The sequence below is a fragment of the Cyanistes caeruleus genome, chromosome 2 (genome assembly GCF_971803275.1).
Source record: "Cyanistes caeruleus chromosome 2, bCyaCae1.hap1.1, whole genome shotgun sequence".
NCBI classification, from domain to species: Eukaryota; Metazoa; Chordata; class Aves; order Passeriformes; family Paridae; genus Cyanistes; species Cyanistes caeruleus.
In genome coordinates, this window is record NC_141702.1 from 98,057,875 (window position 1) to 98,080,961 (window position 23,087).

A 23,087-nucleotide genomic window follows, 5' to 3' on the forward strand; every position below is an offset into this window, starting at 1 on the left:
ATAAGCAAGGTGTACTAAACCCCACAGGAAAGGATGCTGCTTCCAGCACCATCTGCCACTGCCAGGTTAATGTGTTGCTCCAGAAGCAGAAGTAACAAATGCCAATCTCCCAAAACCCCACTATCTAACCTCCTTCTCCCCAACAGGATGGACAAGATATGCTGGCACTGTGGCAAACCCTGAATCATTGATGTACTGTTTGAACAAGCAGCAGATGTCAAACAAGCCATACAATGGCTGAGTCTGCCTGCACTACCCTCAGCTGAGGCACAAACTCGGGTCTCTCTCCTCCGCTCAGCTGTCAATTTTCACAAAACTCATGAGAACGCAATTACGCCTGAAACCCGAACCATCTGGTCAATCGCAGACAGATTTGCAAGGAAGCAAATCAGAAGTGTGGGAGAGGTGAGAGAAAGAATAGCTGTTAAACAAGTAGCTTAATCTCCTCACAAAACTATACTTAAACATGGTCACATTTATCTATATGGGTAATAAATACCCAAGTCATAAAATTACATTAAAATGGTGTTTGATGGCCCACCTTAAACACCACACTCAAACATAACTGATGCTTAAATTAACCAAAAGTATATGTTCTTAATAATGATGGGGTTTTTTCTCCCCCAGTCCAAGCAAGCAAACACAGACACTGTGGACTTTCACAGAAACTCAACATGCTTGTAACTACTGGATGCTAGAAAACAAATTAAACTAAATTTTAAAAGAAGTCAGACAAAGCCCTCCCTTTTGCCACCAAAAAAAGCCCAAATCCACAAGCATTCATGCCACTGTCCTAAAGAATCAACTTTCCTGAACCCATGTCCTCACAAACAGCAGCAGCTCCACCCCTTGCCCTTGGAACACCATTTCTACTTTCAGTTCCACGTAAGTGTGAAGCAGTAATAAAGCTATTAATCTTTCCTCTCCTCCCTCACTTAAATTACAAAACTGAGGTGAGTTTCTAAGCTATGAACTATTAAACTCCTTGAAAAGGGAGAATTCCTTACCCTTTAGAACTGTAACATTTAAACAAGAAGTTTTACAGTTATGTTGTATGAATAAAAAGAATTAACACCATTGGCATTACCTGGTAAAGCATTTGTGAAAAGGTATAATGGAAGTATTTAAGAAAAAATTAAGCATAACCTCCAGGTATGCTGTCTTATTAAATCTCATAGACTTGCACTATTCTACCTTTTAATGGGAACACTAAAAATTCCCTTCTCCTTTACACAGAATCTTTTCTGCCTAGGAAACAGAATCACCAAGTTGTCCAGTTTGGTTCTACTTTGAGTTCAGCTGAGACTGAAATGGTTCTGGTTTGATTTCAGCCTGCACTAATGAGGCTGATGACCCTTCTAGAGAGGTCTTAACTCTTCAATAGCTTTATAACAACTGAGACAAAATTACTGAACTGTGAAGGTGAACCACTGATAATTTTTTTAGTATTATTCTCCATTCTGTTCTTCAGATATTTTATAACAGAAGGTACAGTTGTTCATTGGGACAAAACTTTCTCTAAGCTTTCCACCATGATACTCATCTAATTCCTAAACTGCTACTTTAGTTATATGTTTATTATTTTATATTGTCCAACACCAAACACCTTCTACACTGTGTTGGCTATTCATGCAGCTTAAGTACTTTTGAAGTTTTCTACAACTGTCTCTGCAGCTGACAAATTCAAATAGTACATATACAAAACTTAAGAGAAACCCCATTGCTGAGCTTGCCCCAGAACCACTGGTCTTCTCATTTCTTTATGAACTAGCTTTCAGTTTATCCTAGTCCTTTGTTCTCACCCTAAGCTTCCTTTTCTTCTCCAGAAGAATTTGGCAGAAGGCAGTTTTCCAGTCTAAACAACATCAACCAGTTACAATAATAAGAAAAGATGAAGAAATCCACTTCAGTGACACTCACCTACTCAAGCCCTATCACACACAGGATTGCTCCCTTGAATTGAGGCCACAAGCAGTAGTTAAAAAAATACACTAAAGCTGGTGCTGCCACCAAAAGATGCATTTCCTTCCTCTTTCTCTTTGCTGTTTGTACCTACCTTCTCCCACCACACCCACAAAAGGAACTGGGTTAGGGACTGTGTCTTCTACATCACCCAGCAAAAATAGAGGTGGGTGGGCAGTTTTAGCATGGGCCAGACCTGGCTGTGCTCCAGATCACCACACACCATTAAATATTTGGCCAATAAAACTGAAGCAGTGGTAGGATGAGTGAAAGACTGGGACTGGCTTTCTTCTGTGGCACTCCCTACTCAAAATGCATTTAGCGGGGAGAGGAAAAACACCAAAGAGCCTCATACACAGAACCCCTCACTGGTGTCATGGAACATTTTTGGGAATGCAAACATATTAGCCTTATTTATTTCAGTAAGTGCACACATAAGTGGCTGGACTATTATCTGAGCCATGCTGGCTGCAAGGGCAGTGCAATTCCGTGCCTGTGCAATCACGCATTTGACATGTCATCCTCTGCATCATAGTTTACATCCCACTGCAACAAACAAGAGCAGATTACATATCTTGGAGCTGTACTTTGGCTCGGTTCACACTAGGGAGTTACACCACTAAGATTATATGCCATAAAGGATTTACTAACTATCCTGTCTAATTAAGGTTGCACAACTCTTCCATTTCTCAGCACTTGTCAAACTAACCTTTGGCAAGACTTTTCTGTCCCTCACACACGACAGAAAAAGAGAAAGTGATATATTCTGCTAATCTGTTTGAGCCTCAGTCTAGAAAAGTAATTTCCCAGAAAAAAACTTCAGAGAAAATAAGTTATCCTCTCCACAGTAAACAGTATTTTTTTTTTCTCCAGCTTTCTTGAAAATCTCTAAGACTTCCATGCTTTAGAACTGTTACATTAAATGAGAGTGAGAAATTGCATCTTTGACATAAAGGCATCACCTCTGATGCATTCCAATATACATGACACTATTCAAGTGCAAAAAAAAATTTCACTACAAAGAATTTGTGAATAAAGTATTTAACTCTCTAAGACTTTGTTTGCCCAAATCAGACCTGGACAAAAGCTTTCCTGTAATTATTTCACATGGTTACTAAAAGCCTACCATCAAGGAAAAGAACAGGAAAAATTAAAGAGAACAGAGACACATCTCTCAGGTATTCTTAGTCATATCCCTTCAGTAATGAAGGGAGAAGTAAGAAGACTAATGTGAATAGACATGCTAAAATCAAAGACTCGGGTGAAGTATGGGGGGATAAAAACGTGCTAAAAATAGCAAACCCAGCCATAAGGAGGAATAGAACCCAGAATTCCTAAAACTTCATTTTGCTTTGGCTGTGAGCATATGAGCTAATTTAGAAGCATTCCACAGCCATTGCTGGACTTAAAATTACAGAATCACACCTTTCTGTATATGTATTCATCAGTAATTTCATCTTTAATATGCTTTGGTAGGCTTCCAGTAGTTCTTGTATTATCCAGAGTAGGTGAAACAGGAACAGAGACTAACCTGCTCTAAAAAAAGAAAAAAAAGAAAGAAAAGAATAAAGAAGAAACCCAAACAAACAGAAGTAAAAAAGTACTTCAATAGCAACAAACAACAAAAACAATAGTGTGTACTTTTACTCTAAGCGTTGTGCCAGGAGGCAGCAACTTTCTGAAAAAACAAAACAAAACAAAAAACCAACTCAGAGACGATTTTATTATCTAATCTTTTGGAATGACCCTTTACAGTGAAATGATACAATAGAAAAATGAATTATAAGCTTTACTGCTTTTGACACATTAGATTGCATTTGCTGGCATTATCTGAACTACAAAGAAGCATGGTAAGTGTAACCCATGTCCCCAAAAGGAGATACGGGGTTTTTGTGACGTAGCATCTCATGCCACTGGAAAAGGACAAGGGTCTTTGTACAGCACTCTTTCAGACACACCACATGCACAAAGAAGTTGACACCAAGTTCACTGCACACCTTCCCTCCTCTTACGCAAAGCTGCAATGGGCCTTTGCTCTGAGGCCACGGTGGAAACAGCTCCCATGTCCCCAGCTCATTCATCTCTGACCTTTTCTTATTGAAACAGCTCAAAAGGTAAACACAAACTTCCTCTTACAAGCAGTAAAATGAATGCAAAGATTCCTGCTTGATCTCAGCATAACCTACACATCAGGGAAAGTTTCATTTAAGTCAGAGATTGCCTAGAAACCCAACGCACGCCCACAGCATAAACCAGAAGTTTATGCGAGGTACATTGCTACCCAAATCTACTGAGTCACATCACGTATTTTTGCACATTCTAAGAAAACGTTAACAAGAACAATTCTCCTTCTCCATTTCACACACTGCCTGACCTCAAAAACAGTAGCTGTTTCTCCATGCCTCTCCCTGCCCAGCCCTCAGAGTAGTGACCAGACCCAAAAGCAAAACACTGCCAATGAAAAATCACCCTGTAGGAACTGAGGAGAGTAGAACCAACGGCAGGGTTAGAGGCATAGATAGGTCTCCTGAAATAACACTGCCTGCCTTATATGGAATAAAAAATTTACTTTATCTCATCTGCCGTCCTTCAGCTTCTGCTGCACTTCCTGCCCAAGGAGGGGGGCCAACCTGCTACAAGAAGCAGTGCAGACAGCAAATGCTGTCTGCACCAAGGAAGTGGTGTCACAGCAACTCCACCTGTATCTTTTACAGCTCTGGAAGACAAAAATATTTGCATTCTTAGAAGATTAGAGGAATTTAGACTGTTGACTTAAAAAATGGAAACTAGATTTCGCATGAGAAGGAAAAAAAAAAAAGTATGACTGCTGAAAAAATTGTACAGTGGTCACACCCTAATCACATGTATAAATCAGCCAATAAAAGCCTAATCACTTTGGAGGAGACTGGGACAATAAAAATCAAAATCTCAATCTCAGTTTTTCTTTAACTGGCTGAACAGATAAGGAAAGAGAAATTCTCCTTACTTGACAAAACCTGACCATTCTTACAGACACTCTTTAAAATTAGTCACCATCCTGGCTGACACAGAACAGTAACACCATAGGATCAGTTCAATTTTAATTAAGCAGTGCATCATTATGCCAGCAAGCACTAGGAGTTTTTAGTGTGTGGTAGCAGGTGTATTACTCTTTTCCACCTGCCCACAACCCACTGACCTATCCAATGCTACTGCAGGACTGTGTGTGTCACTGAGAGGTTGAAACACAAGGTTGTGTCAAGCCATCCTCTTTGCTGCTGGAGTACAAAATACTCCAGGCACAGTTCTGAAGAAACCCCCTCCCCTGGTGCACACAAGCCTGCAGAGCCCATGGCTTCTCTCTCCTGGAGCTGGTGCTTGTTGCAGCCAGAGGACACTCACCCTCCGCCAGCCCTTCCCCACCCGCAGCCAGAGGCGCAGGCTGGGCACAAGCACCGCTCCCCACGGTGGGACCGAGCTGCACCGAGCACAGTGGAGCAGAACATCGGCATCGTGTCGGGACTGCACTGCCAGCTGATCACTCTGCTGTCCTGGAGACTCCTAATTTCAATACTGCAACACCACCACCACAGGCCCCTGCTGACTCCTGCCTTCAGACAGCAGGAGAGGCAACAAAACAGTTTGCCTACTGTCTGTAATTAATTAAGCAAGCTTCTCTCTAGCAGTCCTATTTTTGGTGATTTGATTAGGTACATGGATATTACACTTAGTCTGCAATACTTAACCAAAGAAGATGCAATCTGCAAGATGATTGCTTTAAAACTAGTTTTGTAGGAGAGCAAAAGGTCATCAGAAATTCACCACCAGAGATATTCTCCATGTCCCTCCCATCTACTGCACTATTTAGTGCTATCTGGTGTACTCTTATATTAAATGACAAATTATAGTACAGGGGGAAAAGGTACTTACAAACAAAGGATCAAGCACTCTCGACTTTGCTTTTTTTAGAATGTATCTTCCAACAAATGCAGGAAAATATTTAGAAGTATTATTCAAAGGTGCCCTTCAAATCACACTAATATGCAGACTCCAAGTGCCCTGGCTGAACAGCTCCTACAAGAGCAATGCATTTATAAAAAAAAAAAAAACTTTAAAAAAAGGAGATTTAGAAGAGTTATAAGAAGGCCTTTCTGAAATCATATAAAAATAAAATAACATTACTAGACTGTCTGTATGCTCTTCATAAAAAGATACTCCATTTTCATTTTTGTAAGAAACCCTATGGAGCTCAAGAGAACAGAGATATTGATCATATTCTGCCCTTTAAAAATCAAAGTCAACCAATTATGCACAAGTTCTCTCTCATACTTGCATCTTAAGAAGAAAAAGATGAGGGAGAAGACAGTGACCTTTACAATTTCTCTTCCCAGTCCCTTCTTCATTTTGCTTGTCCAGTCATGTGCTATCTCTTTACATAATATCAAGTGCATCTGCAAACAGAAACACCTACATTTATCAAAAAGCACAGATTAAAGCTACTGATACAGATCAGGTAATTTCTGTAATGGATCCTGTACGATCCTAACAAAAACCTCCAGGTTTAGACAGGGGTGAGGAAGAGAAGGGCAGACGTAGTCCAGGAGTTATTCCTCAGCTCTTCCAGCTATATTCAATACACCAACAATTACGCAACAGCAGCAAAGCCCAGAAGGATAAGCTAGCACTCACCATATTCTCTTCATTTGGTGTTGAGCTTTCTCCTACACATTACACACAAATTATGGGAGCAAAAAAAAGTCCGCCCTGAATCTATTTTGCAGGCTGAGTTTAAGTCCCTAATTACAAATGATTTATGTCGCTTCTTACCCAAGAGATGACCCAAGCTTGGAAAGGGAAAAAATAAATGAACTAAAGAACTAAAACATACTTGCAACACAACTGAAATAGACCTCTTCCTCCAATTAAAAGACAAGTAAACTTATTTATCAGGTTACCCTTTTAAAGATGAACAAATCAACTAAAAAACCCTTCACCACCTACTCTGATACTCAAAAGAAAAAACTTTCAATCTTTTCAATGAACCCATGCATACCTACTATCTTGTATTTACTTTTGCAAAGAGAGAACACACTGAAGCCTACCTTTGACTTAGTTTTTTTGAATTTAAAACAGAAGAATTCCGGAGCAATGTCTCTTGCAGACGCACCACTGCAAGTTTTGGACACCAACTCTAATCAGCAGTATTTCAGTTCTGAGTTAATTGGGTTATCCTGTACAAAAAACAGGGGACCTACTGGCAGTTTTTAAAAATCTGTTAATCTGAAAAAAGACACACAGATTACCCTGTCTGGATATGTTGAAGCCAAAATGATTCACTTTCCAGGTTTGTTCTGCAAGTGGTAGTGAGCACTGATGAGGTTAAAGAAAGGACGAAGAAATAAGCTGTTCCTGCTAATTCATAGCTTTCAGTATAAAACACATTAACGCCTTCATGTCAAATAAAATGCATTTAAACTAAACTTTCATACAAGCATTTGCTCAAAATACTCCCCAAAAGCCATGCTTCATAGTGAAAAGCAAAAAGAAGGGCCTCCTTACCCATACACCATCCCATAAAACACTTCTGCACAGCAGTTTGCACATACTTCAAATAAATATGCTACGACATTTCAAGACTATAAAACAAATTATTTCAAATTGTCATGATACATCAGCAACACCAACCAACAGATGCTTCAGGAGGACTCTAGGATATGCAGATCATGCTAAGACCACCTTCCAAGCAATAGGCAAAAGAAACCACACAGTTCTGCAGTCAGCAGTAAAACTACCCTGAGGAAATGGCTTTGAAAAATTGTCATAGGACAATGAATTTTAACCAGCACATTCAGTACACACAGTGACTCCTCGGGGTCATGAGCTGTATGACTTTCACATCACTATTACATCCATAAACTTTCCCATTTCCAATTAATAATACACAAGACACCTTGAAAGTCAATCCTTCCTTCTGGAAGGCCTTTGTGCTTCACGACATAAAGCAGACTTTTACAAGTGTACCTGCCACTGCAAACACTATGTGGACTTCTTTTAATGAGCAAACACATAAAGAGGTTTTTAAACAGCATATCTGGATAAGCTTGAGCTGTACCAGGCAAGGCAGTTTTGAAGCAGTGCAACGTTGCGACAGTTCTAGCCCGACAGATCAGAGTCTAGCTTGCTGCTGCTGCTGCCACCATCTCCTTAAGAAGAATGGGAAGCTCACCTAGAGTATCCATAGAAACTCTGCATCTCGGAAAGGCACACGACAGGGTACCAAAAGCCACGCTGGCACAGAGGCGTCAGCTCTCGTTGCCTAACAAGACTCCGTCTGGGTCAACACTGACTTTCTGACTAATCTGGAGTCTGACCAGACTCCAGAGCTGTGTGCTGCCATTCCTTGTTTTTCTTGTTTACACAAGACCTGCAGATGCAGCCTGGGCAGAAGAGAAGGAAAAATTTTTAGGAGGGCTGCTCATACTTTGTACTCAGTAGATTAATTTCTTCCCTTTCCAAAGCACACACAAAGAACTGATGGCTGCGTTTTTGCACGAAGTGCAGTAGCCAGGATGAAAATCAGTGCATTCGAGGACAAAACCAGAGCCTTCCTTAATAATTCAGTTCAGTCCATCACCTTGATGAGCCTATGAATACTAAACGAGCAAAAACAAGTTCAGTAATAACCACAAAGCAAGCATGCAGAGGGAAAAACCCTACAGATACTGTAATTAGCTCTGCTAACAGTAAATGAAGAGTCATACGGTTGAGAAATACTCCGTATCACTACTTGAATGAAAGAGGCTCCCTCTGTTTCTGTCCGTTCTGAAACAGCAGAAAAGACAGTCGATGTTGCAAGGAATAGAAGACCTACTCTTCTGGCAAGAGCTTTGTGTCAAACTTCTTAGCCTTGTCTCCTGATATTGCTAAGGGGAGATGATTTAGAGATGCACACACCTAATAGAAGAAAAGTTTAGTTCTACCAGCTACATGCACAGTACAAATCAACTCTCCTTTGAAGAGATGTATCTTTTTCATGTTAACACTAAAATAATGTGATCAAGATACTAAGGAGAAGTCACATTCCCCACTTTACTAGGATACTGACTGCAAAACACTTAAAATACATAAAGTTTCTGGCTACGATTTAAAAAACGTTTTAGTATACAGCATCTCAACCCAGGAACACGTCAGCGTAAGACCCCTGAAAGAAGAGCATTCTGCATATCTACTACATTCAGATATTCCCTAAACATCCCCTTATGAAAACAGTGTTTTAACATATTAGTACGTTTTAAATTAATAAGACATTCTTACCTGTATATCCTGCCCACCAGCCCCAGGAAGCCACCATAGCTAAAAGCCATTTAAATAACACTCCTTCGATATACCAGAAGCTTTTACTGTCCAATATTCGGAGAGGCTGCAGCACAATTAAATACAAGACGTAGGACGGAATAGCAACCAGGTTATTGGCGACCATAAAAGCGAACCTGAGGAGTGCTTTCAGGCAGGTATAGCCCACCCTCTGGGCCTGCTCTAGAGTCACGGCCATGCTCTTCACAGCGGAGGGCGCGGGACCGTCCTGCGGGCAGAGGGAGAACAAGGTGGCACAGGTAGCGCTCTCCGAGGGGGTGAGGAGCGGGTGTCCGCCGGCCCCGGCCGTGAGTCACCGGGCAGGCAGCGACCCCCGCCCCGGGGGCACGGAGGCTCCGGCGCGACCCTCCGGCCGGCGCCGCCTCAGCGCCCGGGCCGCGGGGGACCCCAGCCCGCACTCCCGGCGGGGCACACACGCGTGCTCCCGGCCGCCCTCCATCTCCCCCTCCCCGAAAAGGCGGCGGGAGCTACGGCGGCTGCCGGCGGCCTCTCCCCCGCCCCGGCGCGGCTGACAGCAGCCCGGGCCCGCGGGCCGGGGAGGCAGCGGGCGGCGGCGGCCCGGCCGCGGGACTCACCTCCGGCGGGGCGGCGGAGCGGCGGCGGAAGCGGCGGGGCTGGGGGAGCTGGGCCCGGCGGCGGCGGTCTCGGCTGGCGGCGGCGGCTGGCGGCGGCTCATGGACCCGGAGGTGGCTGGCCCGGCCGCGGCAGCGCTGCTCGCCCTGCGGCTCCCTGCGGAGGGGGAGAGGGGGGCGGGCGGCGTGAGCGCGGGGGAGGCGGGAGCGCCGGGCCGGGCGGGCAGGCGCAGACCGCGGGTTCACCTCGGTTCTCCCGCGCCCGCGGCCGGGCCTGGCACGCTTTGCTCTCCCTTCCCCTCCCCTCTCTTACCCTTCCCCTCCCTGCCGGCTAGGCTCGGCGCTCCGCGGGCGGGACCGCGCCGAGCCCCGGCCCCGTAAGGGCAGGCGGTGCCGCGGGCGGGGGGAGGACCCTGCACCTGCCGGGGGCGGGGGCTCGTACCTCGGCACCGCCGCCGCCTCCGAGCCCCCGCCGCGGGTTCATGCCGGGCGCCGGGGCCGCGCTCCCCGCCCCCGCCGTGTCCGCCGTGACCGCCCGGGAGCGGGGCTGGCGCTGCAGCGAGCGCCGCCCCCGCCGGGCAGCGCGCAGCCCCCCGCGCCCTCCCGCTCTCCCTCACGCGCACACACACTCACACGCATACACACAAAAGCACAGATAGACGGACGGACACGCAGAGACACTGGTACGGATGCCGCAGCGCATCCCGGGCCGGCCCGCGGCCACCCGCGCTCCGCGGAGGGGACACGGACAGGGGCTGCCCCCAGGGCTTCTGCGCCCGGCCCGGAGCCGGCGGGGCGACACCGGGACGAGCGGGTGAATGGCCTGAAGTTGTGTCAAAAGAGGTTTAAGATGGGTGTTGTGAAAAGGTTCTTCACCCGGAGGGTGGTTGGACACTGGAACGGGGAAGTGGTCACAGCACGATCGTGGCAGAGTTCAAGAAGTGTTTGGACAACGCTCTCAGGCACATGGTGTGACCCTTGGGGGTGTTCTGTGCAGGGCCAGGAGTTGGATTTGGTGACCCCTGTGCATCCCGTACAGCTGTGGTTCTGTGAACAGCGAGCAGTATGGCTCGGCCCCCTGACTTCCCCTCGCCCTTGTTTTTTGGTGAAAGTTGGGCAGTCGGGGAAGGTAGAAGAGGACGCTGCCCCAGGTTCCCTTAACACCACCAGAAAGATGCTTTGGGTACAGAGAGCAACAGTGCATTTCGTCTTGTCCTTGTAGTTGTAAGTCCCTTGTGTGTGCTTTTTATAGATCAACTCTCTCCAGTTTTCTTCCTTCTCTCTTATCCCTCCCCAGCAGCCACAAACATCATCTACCTCCAGACTCAACTCTGTGATGGCCTCCAACCTAGAGAGACACCTGACGCCAGCACAGAAGCAGCTGAGGGCAGAGACTTTACAGCCCCATCCAGAGAACCCACACCTTTACAAAAGCACTCCAGGGTGAGGATTTTTTACATTCTGTATAACTGCTTTGTCCCTTGTGGCAATACAGGACTGCTGCCTCTTGTCTGTTCACTGTGCCTGTCAGACACAGGTCCTGTCTTCTCTGTAACCCCTTAGGAGGCCATGGAAGAGCACTGCCACACCTCCATCAGCCCTCTCTGGCCTGACCAGGCTGTTCCCTCGGCTTACTCGAACTCTTAAATCACACTGAGCAGAATGGTTTTGCAAGTGATTTTAACTCTGCTTGTGTCCTTATGGAAGAGCAGCAGTTGAAACCTTATCAGGGAGATGTACTAGGTCTTTTGTGCTGAAAAAAAGAAAAAAGTTCAAATTGTAATATGTGGACTGAAAAACATACTGGTTTCACATATTAACCATGCCATGTGTAAAGGTAGTCCACCGTTTCCTAGACAATGAGGCTTCATAGATGACCGTGCCATCAACAAAATTAAATCCCAACCTCCATTCCAAGAAAGAAGCAAAGTTGTTATTGCAGATAAATTTAATTTGAGAACTTAAAAATGCAAACAACCAAATAATACCATCATGTTCTAGTTGAGCAAAACAAAACAACGCTAAACTTGTGACCTTTTTGACAAAAAGGACACATCTTGCATAAGTGTTTCCAAGTCTGGGCATTTTTTTGCCTGTGCTATTTTTATTCTTAGGTTAAACCTGACAGTTGTGCTCAGTAATCATTATGCAGTCAGCTCGAGCTGTTCTGAAGTGCTACCAGCGTCAGTAGAACTTGAGTATTACGTTGGTTTTGGGTTTCTTTTCATATAATTCATACAAACAACTCTGGGTATACACTTGAAGTTATTCTCAGCAAAATTTTGCTCCAAAATTCTCAGGTAGAAAAAGGATAATTTTTAGGCCCTAATTAAGGATACATTTTAATTTTTTTTACATCCAACAGCAAAATGAAGCTTAGTTTATGTATCATTCCAAGATTAAAATCATAAATTCTAATTAATTTTTAGAAAATTTTATATATCTTAATTTTATTCACGCTGCACAATTTGGAATACTGTTCTGAAATCTGATGTATTCAATGAGGGCCTGCAGAAATGATGTTAGACAAATAATGAATTAGGCAATTTATCCTGCAGAAAGGAATTGCACATGGGGAAGCAGCCGTACAAAGCATTCATTCTTTGTCAGTGACTGCCTTAGAGTTTAGGAAGATGTGGTTTAGCATTCTGCTGAATGAGCTTGTAGCAAAGGCCCACCCCTATTCCTCATTTCCTGCCCTTCCTGTGGACAACCCAGGTCCTAGGAAGCATGCACAATGAAATAACCCTACTGCTCTTGAGAAGCCAGCTGTGCCACCCAGTCTGGGCCTCTGAAGAATCCTTTCTAGTGTAAAGCTACATGTGTGCCACTGCTGCAAACAAAAAGAAGGAGACAATTAAAAGCAGCAATTTTTCATTAGGTCAGTAACTCTGAAGCCCAGAAGTATCATAAGTGATTTTTGGTTTCAATTTTAAGAAAATAAATTCCAGTTTTTGGAAGCCATTCCTCAATCTCTGAGCTTCATAAGCTTTCATTATATATTGTTTGTCTTTTTACTACTATAAATGCAAAAAACCAGCAAAGTATTAATAAAAGAAGCTCTCACTGTATGGCCTTTTTAATAATTTCTCAAAAGTTTACGTGTTTTTTGACTGAATACCTACCCTATAATTTCCTCTTTTCAGCCTCACAGAAATGCTGACAGGGATGTCACTATTGATCATTGTAAAAATACATTTTAATGTGCTTATTAACTGGTAGCTACAGATATGAACATTGGTAAAATTAGGTGATTAACCAGTGTCAATGATTGCTGGAGCAGATAAATAAATATGCAGTTGTCTCCCACTTACCTTTATAAAAACCTACAGATCAAAACCACAGAAGGTTAGGGCTAATCCTGACAGTAAGAAGGGGAAACGTGTTAGAGGAGTGAATGTGACATAGTAATAAACAAACATCTGCTGCATTTGGCTCCCTTAACAAGTTATCCTAAGGAGTGCACAGGTTACTGCATAACCCGGATCTGAACACTGGATCTGGCTGCACGATTCCAGTCAGGTGTCAGTCATCAAATCCTCAAAAGCCTTTTGAAGAAGGTAATGTTTCTGATGCCTGGGTACACTTCCAGAAGAGATTAAGCCACTGTCATTGTCATACTCTGCCCTTCAATGGCACATCTTTGCATCCCAACTTCGCCGTAGAGCTGCCTGCGAGCGTAGGGCAAGGAGGAGATGTAGCACAGACATCCAGGCAGTCCACGAGTCACAGCCACAGTGGAACCCAGGCTTGGAGGTGTAAACACCAGCTAGCTGAAGGATTGGTTTCTGGAGTTAGGAAACAGAAAGTTTTGGAATGCTTTTGAACCTCAGTCTGGGTCAAAGATTGGCAAATCCAAAGCTGCTCATTTGTCACGACCAGATTCAATCAGCTCTCCCTGCTTGCTTTTGTTGTAGCAAACTGAAGCTGCAGATGCCATATGGTTGGAGAAAAAAGGGTTAGGAGGATGCAGTCATGTGCTGATGCCAGTAAAAACAAAATGCCCTTTTCAAATCATAATCTCTTTCATAGAAAAAAAGGACAAGAAAATAAATTTTCTGAGAAATCTCAGAAATTGTACAGAGCAGAAAACAACTACTGCTTCCAGCCTCTCAGAAAAAAAACCAACTGGCTACTTGGGGAATTATATAAAATTTTATTTAAAAAAAAAGAGCATGATAGAAACATGAAAGTAGACTAAACTGCCATGAGGAACTACAGAGATGGGAACGTGCAGAGCACAGGCTGCTGGAAGATACATAATATGGAACAGGGAATATACTCAGGGGAGCATAAACACAGAAAGCATCTCAAGTGAATTAAGTAGTTAGCACTGGATTTGGAAAAGTCACAGTTTAAAGAAGCATCAAGAACCTATATTTTCTATAATCTGCCATAAAGGGGGAGGGGAAAGATAAACCCAAAACAAAATACAAAAGGAAGGAAGTTTTAGGAAAAAATAAAATTACATTTAACCTTCAATTCTGAGCTGCTTTACAGTTTCAAATACCCAGGTGTGAAGGATTTTTGCATTACTGTCTTATAACATTTAACATTTTAATTACAACAGTCAAACCTTCCAAAATACTCTCTAACAGTAGCTTCTACCACAACCTCTGTAAGAGAGGCAAAATCACTTCCATTCTCCAAGTAAATTCTTAAATTTAAAGGACAGTTCCACCATCTGCACCTCAGAAGGAACTGTGCTTGTCAAAGTCCCTCGAACTTCAGTGGCAAGCTGATCTCATGTTCTTTCCCGTTGTCATCCAACGGCAGACACGCTTTTACAAAGATCTATTTTCAGTAATCTTTCAGACACAGGAGTTCCTTTTGAAGGCTCGCCTTCATTTATCACACACAAAATGTAAAACCCAGGCCACTTGCCTTTTGTCATTTCTCTCCAGGAAGTAAATGTTATCAGCCTATTTGACCTTTTGGTCAAAGATGCTTTTGTTTGCACTTTAATTCTTTTAAGGACACTTCAGGGTAACATGAAGCAGAAGTTAAAAAGGAAGTGAATTGTGGCATTGACTTTAACACTTGTCACATTCCTGAATTTATGTAAAAAGGCTTTAACTGAGCTGACGCTGAATCTCAGCCCCCTGACAAGTTCCCTTCCCTTGCTTGCAACTCCAGATCCCTTCACCAAGATCAGCCAGCTGCAGCCTTGCCAGCTCCCTTGGCTCTAGCATACAGAGTTGTCATTTTCACTTGTTTTCTCTAATATTTAAACTCTTGGAAGAAAGGCTAAGTTTTTTCATGTTAAAAAATTACAGGCCTCAGAGAAAACGTCACAGGCATGACCAAAAATTTCGAGCTCATGACAAATGCACGCTTTTCTTCTCTCTTCTACTAGCTTGAGTTGACATCAGATCTTAGACAGTGCTTGTTTAACAAGACTGCAGGATGCCAAGTTAAGGTCTGGAGTTGTTTTAGGGACATTTTTTATCACTAGTGTAAGAGAGACTAAACAAAATGTACTTTTTCCTGCGTGAATAAAAAGTGGCATTGAAGTAGCAGCATTTGACCTGAAATGGGTTTTGGTTGTTGTTGCTGTTTGGGGTTTTTTCAACCAAGAATCATTAAATATGATGCAAGTTGGATTTTTACGTAGCTTTTTAAGTTAATATTTCATTCCAAAATTTTTGTAAGCCTAAATGAGACCAAGTAAACATTTTATAACCAGGCTTTATTGCATTTCTAATTTTGCCCAAGAGAGTTTTATACAGTTAGACACAGACAGAAGAAACTCTGGCTCCAGTGAGGCAACTCCAGTGTAATGCTTGAAGTTCTGTCCAATATAAAGTAAAAAAGTAAGTCTGAGACACAGCTTCTGGGGTGTTCTCAGAGCAAACCAAGGTACACCCAAGGAGGCTGTGCAACATGGAAGACACAGCTACACAAAATCAGGATACAAAAATATCAGAGTACAAAAATACAGGGGAAGAGAGAAGACAGCACATGTCTAATGCTGGGGCTGGCTGTGGTCCCATCACTCCATCTACTAAGTCCTGCATCACATTGGGCCTTTATGCAGTGAGATTGTCCAGAACATGTACTGCATCCTCCCTGCTCTGCATTTCAGATGCAGCTCATCTGGTGGATTGCTGCTGCTCAATTTAATTGGCTAGCATAGTTGGGCTTTCTCTATGGGAAGATATTTTTGTCCCATTTAATACCTAATTTTTATTTATCATGTGCTTTCCAATTGTTTGCTTCATCCAAGATGGTGTCAAATAGACTTACTGGGTATGGTCCCATAAAAAGTGATAGTTCATGAACGTTTTCAGGTGGAGATTATGTTCTAATATTTAGAAGTACTCTGTTACTTAGGATTTGTCAAGGGTTTCTTTTTAACTATTTTTGGATGCATTTCTTTGTGGCACAAGAGCTGTGTGATAACCAGCATCTGTACAGCTGACACCACAAAGACTCTAAAGAGACTCTTAAGTATAAGCTACAGAGCGGGACAAAGCCATATGATGCTTCAGTGAAGGCTATCTTGATCTCCCAAAAGAATTTGGGTACATTAATATCTGAATGTACTTATTCTTTCTACAGCATAACAGGAGCAAATCAAGGAATTTTGGAGCTGGTTAAGAACAGTGCAGTCATCTTGTTCATGACCTTCACTATTTGTAAGACAGGCAAAACCCAGAATATATCACATTTGAACAACCTGCCAGCTAGTCAAGACTAGCAGAAGGTGAGGCAGATGTAGCCATCGTTCCCTTTCTTCTACCAGCTATATGCAAATTTCATAATTTTCCACTTAGGCAGAGCTTGTTAACCTTCACACAAGGCCACTCTTGGATTTTCCATTTCAATCTGTTTTACATAAGATGTACATGTCATATTTGCAACTTTTTGGGTTACTCTTGGTCCAACCTATGAGGAATATAAGGCCTCTTCTTGCAGCTACATCTTCTGTAAGTTGTATGCAGACCTCATAAGGTTACTCATAATGTATTTCACAGTTGGCTAAATCAACATATTCTTAAAAACCAGAGAGGCTGTTCCTGCTATTACAATGCCTTTTCATACCGTAATAAAGTCACCATACCAACCCCTATAATTGTGAGCTGAATAATTCAGGTCTTTTGAGGTGTCTGATTTCTCATTAAAGCTAAACTGAAGTCTTTGACAGAGGCCTCTTATTAAAGATGGGTAACAGATACAGCACAATGCAACCAGGTGGCCAGTGAGCAGCACTTCCATTTGCTGCCGTATGGAATGTGTTTCTGCCATGTGTCAGTCAAGGGGCAGCTTATGTAGGGCACAACAAAGCTGAGCTCTCATCTCAGTTGCATGGATGCTGCTTTCACCCCACTGACACTACTGTCACCAAGGTAAGTTTGAGCTCAGGGTTTGCTTTTGATTTTTGTGGCACCTTGTTTTGCGTTGGTTTGTTGCCTTTTTTCCTAGAATTAATCTTTAACCTCTCTGTTAGCTTGGTTATGAAATCTTTTATCCATAACATTGATTTAATCCAATCCCATCTACAGAATCTTATTACTTCAGGCAATGATAACATGCTGATTATATATATAAGCTTGCGCTTTGCAAGATTTTTTTGTAAGCCCATTAAGTTTGCATAAGGAAGCATGGTACAAACACAGAGATGAAGCCAACCTGTCTTTAGGCAGATGGGACTCCTAACATTTTGTAGTTATCACACTGTTTTGTGATTAGCCATTTAAAAAAAAAAAAAAAAAAAATATATATATATATATATATATATATATGTAAAAACCCCAGGAATTTGACTGCCCTGAGTTAGTCTCTAATACTTTTCTCCATCTGTACTGGCAAACTAAGTACTACACTGTATGGTCCTGATCATAAAGTTCATATGTTGCATAAAGATCAGATGAAGCTCTTATTTTCATTCAAGTTCACTTCAAGTCAACGTTTACCAGACTGACCTACTTGGGTTTTGGTAAACTCTTAACACCAAGTCAGTGTTTGTAGATCAAACCATAAATACAAGAGAACTAAATAAATACTTATCACTGTTATAAAATGTGATTATCACACTTAAATCTCTAGTGAACAGCTTGTTACAAAATTAAAGAGTTATTCACACTACTTTATCCTTCTTATGTTTGTTGAATTCTAGATTGTTACAGTCTAAAAATAATATTGATGTTTCCGGAAAGTGGTGATTTTCCAGTTGAAAAAGAAAGTAAAGAGTCCAATGTAACAACAACAGCTGCCTTTGTCATGGAGTCTGTTTGTCCATGTGATTTCAAACAGCATTGGTCAAAGGGCAAAGATCCATCCTAAGTGAGCTGACTGAAGACCTGAGGACAAACTAATCAGGTCTGATCCAAGGTCCACTGTGCATTTCCAGGAAGCAGGTATTGTAAGATAAATACCACCATTGAAATCTGATCAGGCTAGAGATCTATTAAAAAACTCCTCATCTTCCCTCCCCCAGTTTAGCACCTCCTTGTTTTATGATGCCATATGCAGCTTTGCAACTGTTTTGCTGAGCTTCCTCAAAGACTGTTTAACTTGGTTACCCAAAGAAGCTCATGAGCACATCAATGTTGCAAGCTGTTTATACAAGTTTTGCACAAGCTCAAGTTGACTGAAGAAATAATGCAACACTGGGAAATCCAAAAGGAGAGTCACACCATAATTTGCATTCAAGCTACCCACATCCTCTGCAGCTACCTGGATGAAAAACACTGATACTGTCTCTGCTGAATGTGGAATAGTGATGTCCACTGTTAAAAGCAGTTAATCATTTATTTGGGAAAACTTCAGTTAAAGATACTGTTGGCACTGGTTAATGAGAAATCATTCATTTATGTAGACAACACTATCAGTTAGGTATTAAAAGGTATCCTGTTTTGGTTTTTTTTTCCCTCCAGGGAAAGATAGAATCACAGAATGGCTTTAATTGGAAGGGACCTTTAAGATTATTTAGTCCCACCCCTCTGCTCTGTGCAGGGACACCTTCCACTAGACCACATTGCTCAAAGCCCCATCCTACCTGACCTTGAACACTTCCAGGGATGGGCCATCCACAGATTCTCTGGGCAATCTGTGGCACTGTCTCACCACCATTACAGTAAAGAATTTCATCCTAATATCTAATCTAAACCTACCCTCAGTTTGAATCCATTCCCTCTTGTCCTGTCACTCCATGCCCTTGTAAAAAGTACCTCTCCATCTTTCTCATAGGCTCCCTTCAGGTACTGAAAGGCCACAATTAGGTCTTAACCGAAGTGTCCTTTTTTCCACAGATGCAGGAGAAGGTTGAATTCCAGAAAATCCTTTTATATCTTATCTGTAGTTTCATATTAACTTCATCATCCTAAGCCAGAGGCAGGCCCAATATTCTCAAAAGGAGAGGAAGGGAGGAGGCTCCATGCCCTGTCCTATGATTGGCATCAACAATAAAGCCCCTTCCCGTCCTGCCCACAACCAATCCAAACCACTTCATCCTGATTTACACCAGCCAACAGCATAGACTTAGGCAACAGTCATTAGTCAAAGAGGAATTTTCATCTAGATGATTGTAATGCTGTTATATATTTTTTTACCACAGACATCCAAGACCAGTTTCCTTAAGTCTGTGGCACAGAACAAACATGTTTGTAAGGGACAATTACTCCCTATTTTCATGCCACACAGTCAAGTGCTGCCCAAAAGCTCCATAGGTTGGCATGTGCAGTAAGAGCTGGAAATTGTCCTTCCTAAAATACCACAATTGTTTGTCATTAGTGCTATTGATGCATTTCAACTTAATAAAATGTTGTAAAATCCATTACACCATTGTTAACTGTGGCTAAGACAGGCAATCCTAATGGCATGGATGAATCCAGCCAGACCACAAGGGATTACATAGTTTGATTTGTTCAGCCTAAGTCTCATAACAAAAAGGAAAGAAGGCAAGTAAAGGTTTCAAAATTATACAGTTTCCTAATGATACATATAACTGTAATACTATTCTTGTAATACTATATACTTAGGGAAAAAAAAAATATTGAAGAAAGTAAAAACACAACAAACTCCCTTTGTCGAACAGAAGTGATGCAAGTGGAAGATAAAAACCCTTTCAACCATCTGCTCAACTCAAATCCCTTTTTCTCCATACAGAAATACCAGTAGTCCCAGTTTCACTGAGCTCCTCTGGAGCTCTACACCCCCTTATTGATTCAATGTGGCCCAGGCTGAGGCTGATTGACCTCCCAGTGTTTTATGTCTCATCTCACACTTTCAAATGCAAGTTTCTCTAAGGTCCCAGCTTTCACCTCCCTGCTTTACAGCCCCAAGTTTTCCAATGGAAGCTGGAAGCTCTGAGCAGGACACTCACCACGTTGTTCAGATGGGGATCCATCCCCAGCTTCAGAGGTTGAAAAATGGCATTAAATGTAGTTTTGAGATTGATAAATTAAGTTTCATTATTAGTAGAACTGAGATCTTTCCACTTGCTTCCTCTTACAATTGCCAAGACTGACAGACATCAGTGGAAGCCACTATAATTAGATTTGGGATGGGGGGAGGAAGGGGAAGACGGAACAGGCTGATGTGTTGAGGTTCTGAAAAATTATCAAACAAGATGTGCCTTGTGTTAATATTGAATGATACATCAAGCAAACTGAGTATCATAGAACCATAACTGCTTATCACACTCAGCTGTGAGGATGGTGTACTGACTTAATTGAGGTCAAGAATTAATTGCATGTCTTTCAGATAACACTTCCAAATGGCAGCATCTGCCTAAAGTGAAGACATTAATTCAAACCTTTTAGGCCAAACATTTACAGAGAAGCAGAAAGTCCCAGTCAGAGAAAGAATGTGAAAAAGTAAGTAAAATGTTATCTTGTCATAAAATGTGTCTTGACTGGCAAACTGTAAGTATGGATCAAAGCAGTAATATGCTGGAGAAAGAGCTAGATACAGCAGAGCGTAGGCTTGAGTATTTAACCTACTATTTAACGTTCTCTTCTCTGTACTTGTGTATTCTGAGGAATTTGCCGCCCAAACCCAGCCTTGCATCCTCTTTCCCAATATTAATACTTAGTGATGACTGACTTAGATTCTTAGCAAGGCAAACCTACCAAAGATGAACACAAAAATAAACAGCAGTTGAAGAACAAATTATGTTGCATTTGTGACATCTTGTTAGTAAGGGTTCTCAAGCTTGACTGGTGAAGAAACAGGACATACCACAGGGTGGTACTTGAATTCCAGGCTATCCTGATGCCTGAGATTACCAGCTGACAACCTAGCAGGGAGCAGCCCTGGGCAGGGCACTGTCTCAGACATGAGCATCTCCAGGAGTATCTACCATGCCCAGTGATAAATTTTCTTTTCCTAAAGGCAGGGAAGAATTGGAAGCAGAGGCTTGACACCTTCTAGTTCCACACCAGCTACTGCTGTCTCAAGTTGGGCTGGAGGCCAGCAATTTGGAGTATGTAAATTATATTGCACATTCCAGTCCCTACAACACACAGTCTTATTGTGGTAACTTCTATCTCCAAGTAGAGGTAGTATAGGAGTTGTTACATTCTTTACATATTGATCATCTCTCCCCTAAGGATGTGGCACACCTTAAAAAACAAGCAAACACCTCTAGCCAACCAACCCCAAACCTAAACCGACATCAGTTGTTAGATGAGTGCACAAAAACATTCCCTGGACTATCCTAGACGGCAGCAACAGCATCTAGGACTGCAGGCAAACATAAATTACATGTGTCCAAATCGACAGTAGAAAGGCTCACATTCCAGGTGAGGAATCTCTGCCATTCCCTATGCTGCCAGACACCATCATACTTGCTCCTGGCCACTTAAGTTTTCCCTGTGAAAGGTGAGGTAGGAAGGGAGCAGCCCTGACACGTGGTCAGGCAGAGACTGCCACTGACTGCAGGACAGCCAGGGTGATCTGTGCTGCTGCCCCACCACACACATGGACAGCATTGCCCAGCTCATTCTGCTCCTCCTCCTCCTCTCTGACAAACTCACAAGCATCACAGCTTCTGCAAAGATAACTTCAGGGAGTTACAGAAAGAATCACTGGGCACATTTGGAAGGACTGGGTGCAAGCACTGCTGTGCAGGATGACCTGTAAGAAGCTGTGGATTTTGTCTTGAGGAGATGGATGAAAAAGTGCAAGCTAGCAGCTGAATGAAGAAGACACAACTGAGCAGAATCCACTTGTGAATTTGCAGAATCGAGGCAATAGATTGTAGGGAAAAAAGCTGACTAAGATTGCTCAAATAAATACACTATATAATACACTCTGAAAAAGGCTTAACCATTACAGAAAAGTCAGGAGGATTTGCAAATCACTACTTGTAACCAACACACCCAGGAGCAGTCATTCTTCACCAGTATTTGCCAGGGGCCTTACAAAACACCACTACTTGACTTTATGGTCAAAACAAAAAGATAAAAACATTGACTTGCAACTTTAGTCTTGCAATGCTGCAACTCAGAGAGCAGCAGCAGCCAAAACCCTACAGTCTCTAGTCACCATCTTTAAAAACAGATGATAAATGAAATATCCTTACAAAATAAATGGATTAACATTCTGTTCCAGTAGAAAAGCAATGAGTGTCACAGAAAAACTCTCTGTACCCTTGTTCACAGAAGCTCTTCACCCTGTGAGCTGTGTTGCTGAGATCCTACCCAGTCTGTAACAGCTGATCGAGTTCACATCGAATTTCAGCTGAACTGTTATAAAAATCCTGCAGGGTTTCCACAAAAGGTCATCACAATGTATGCAAATGCATGATGAAAGGATATAAACGAACATACAAAATAAACAATATGAATTCCTGGTTAAAAATAGTTCAGCTGAACCTAGGTATTATATAAACACTAAAGATGACTTTTTATAATCTGATCGTGCTAGTCAGTGACTTCATTATGCAGGGAAACATGAGCTGGAATACTCAGATTTTTCAGTGCATTCTACAGTTTCACATATAGAGCCATTTACATGCATTCAGTTCCAGGCAAAGTCCACTGCTAAGTACATCTGCAAACAGAGCTCAACAGGGCTGCCTACATGAACACAAAAACTGAATTTTCAATCTGTGATTCAATGCATGTGAAATTATAGCTATTTCTACCAGCTAGATTAAGAAGAATGCTCATGGACAAGGTTCCCCTTTTAGCAATTCAGAAGCACTAATTCTGTTACATTAGACCTAATCATCAAGAACATTTAAATTAGTCT

The 23,087-nt window shown here is 42.4% G+C and overlaps 1 protein-coding gene and 1 long non-coding RNA gene across 5 annotated transcripts in view; one reads left to right on the forward strand and one right to left on the reverse strand.

Moving 5' to 3' along the window:
* The window catches only part of LPGAT1 (lysophosphatidylglycerol acyltransferase 1), a 59,940-nt gene extending 49,281 nt beyond the window's left edge, over nucleotides 1-10,659 (reverse strand). Inside the window, exons 1-3 of one of the 4 annotated variants that reach the window (XM_086878609.1) lie at nucleotides 10,557-10,659; nucleotides 9,891-10,044; nucleotides 9,256-9,523 (exon numbers count right to left, since the gene is read on the reverse strand). In XM_086878609.1, coding sequence (XP_086734735.1) covers nucleotides 9,256-9,493 — 238 coding nt within the window. In that variant the 5' untranslated portion in view covers nucleotides 9,494-9,523; nucleotides 9,891-10,044; nucleotides 10,557-10,659. Of the gene's footprint in view, nucleotides 1-9,255; nucleotides 9,524-9,890; nucleotides 10,045-10,200; nucleotides 10,244-10,329; nucleotides 10,426-10,520 lie in introns of those variants that run through there. The other 3 variants (XM_086878611.1, XM_086878610.1, XM_086878608.1) reach the window with 3 other exon arrangements.
* Nucleotides 9,462-21,002, forward strand: LOC111926179 (uncharacterized). The gene is made up of 4 exons (XR_002862754.2): nucleotides 9,462-9,554; nucleotides 11,185-11,330; nucleotides 16,449-16,593; nucleotides 18,007-21,002. It is a non-coding gene; the product is annotated as an uncharacterized LOC111926179 (long non-coding RNA).
* Nucleotides 21,003-23,087: the final 2,085 nt, after the last annotated feature.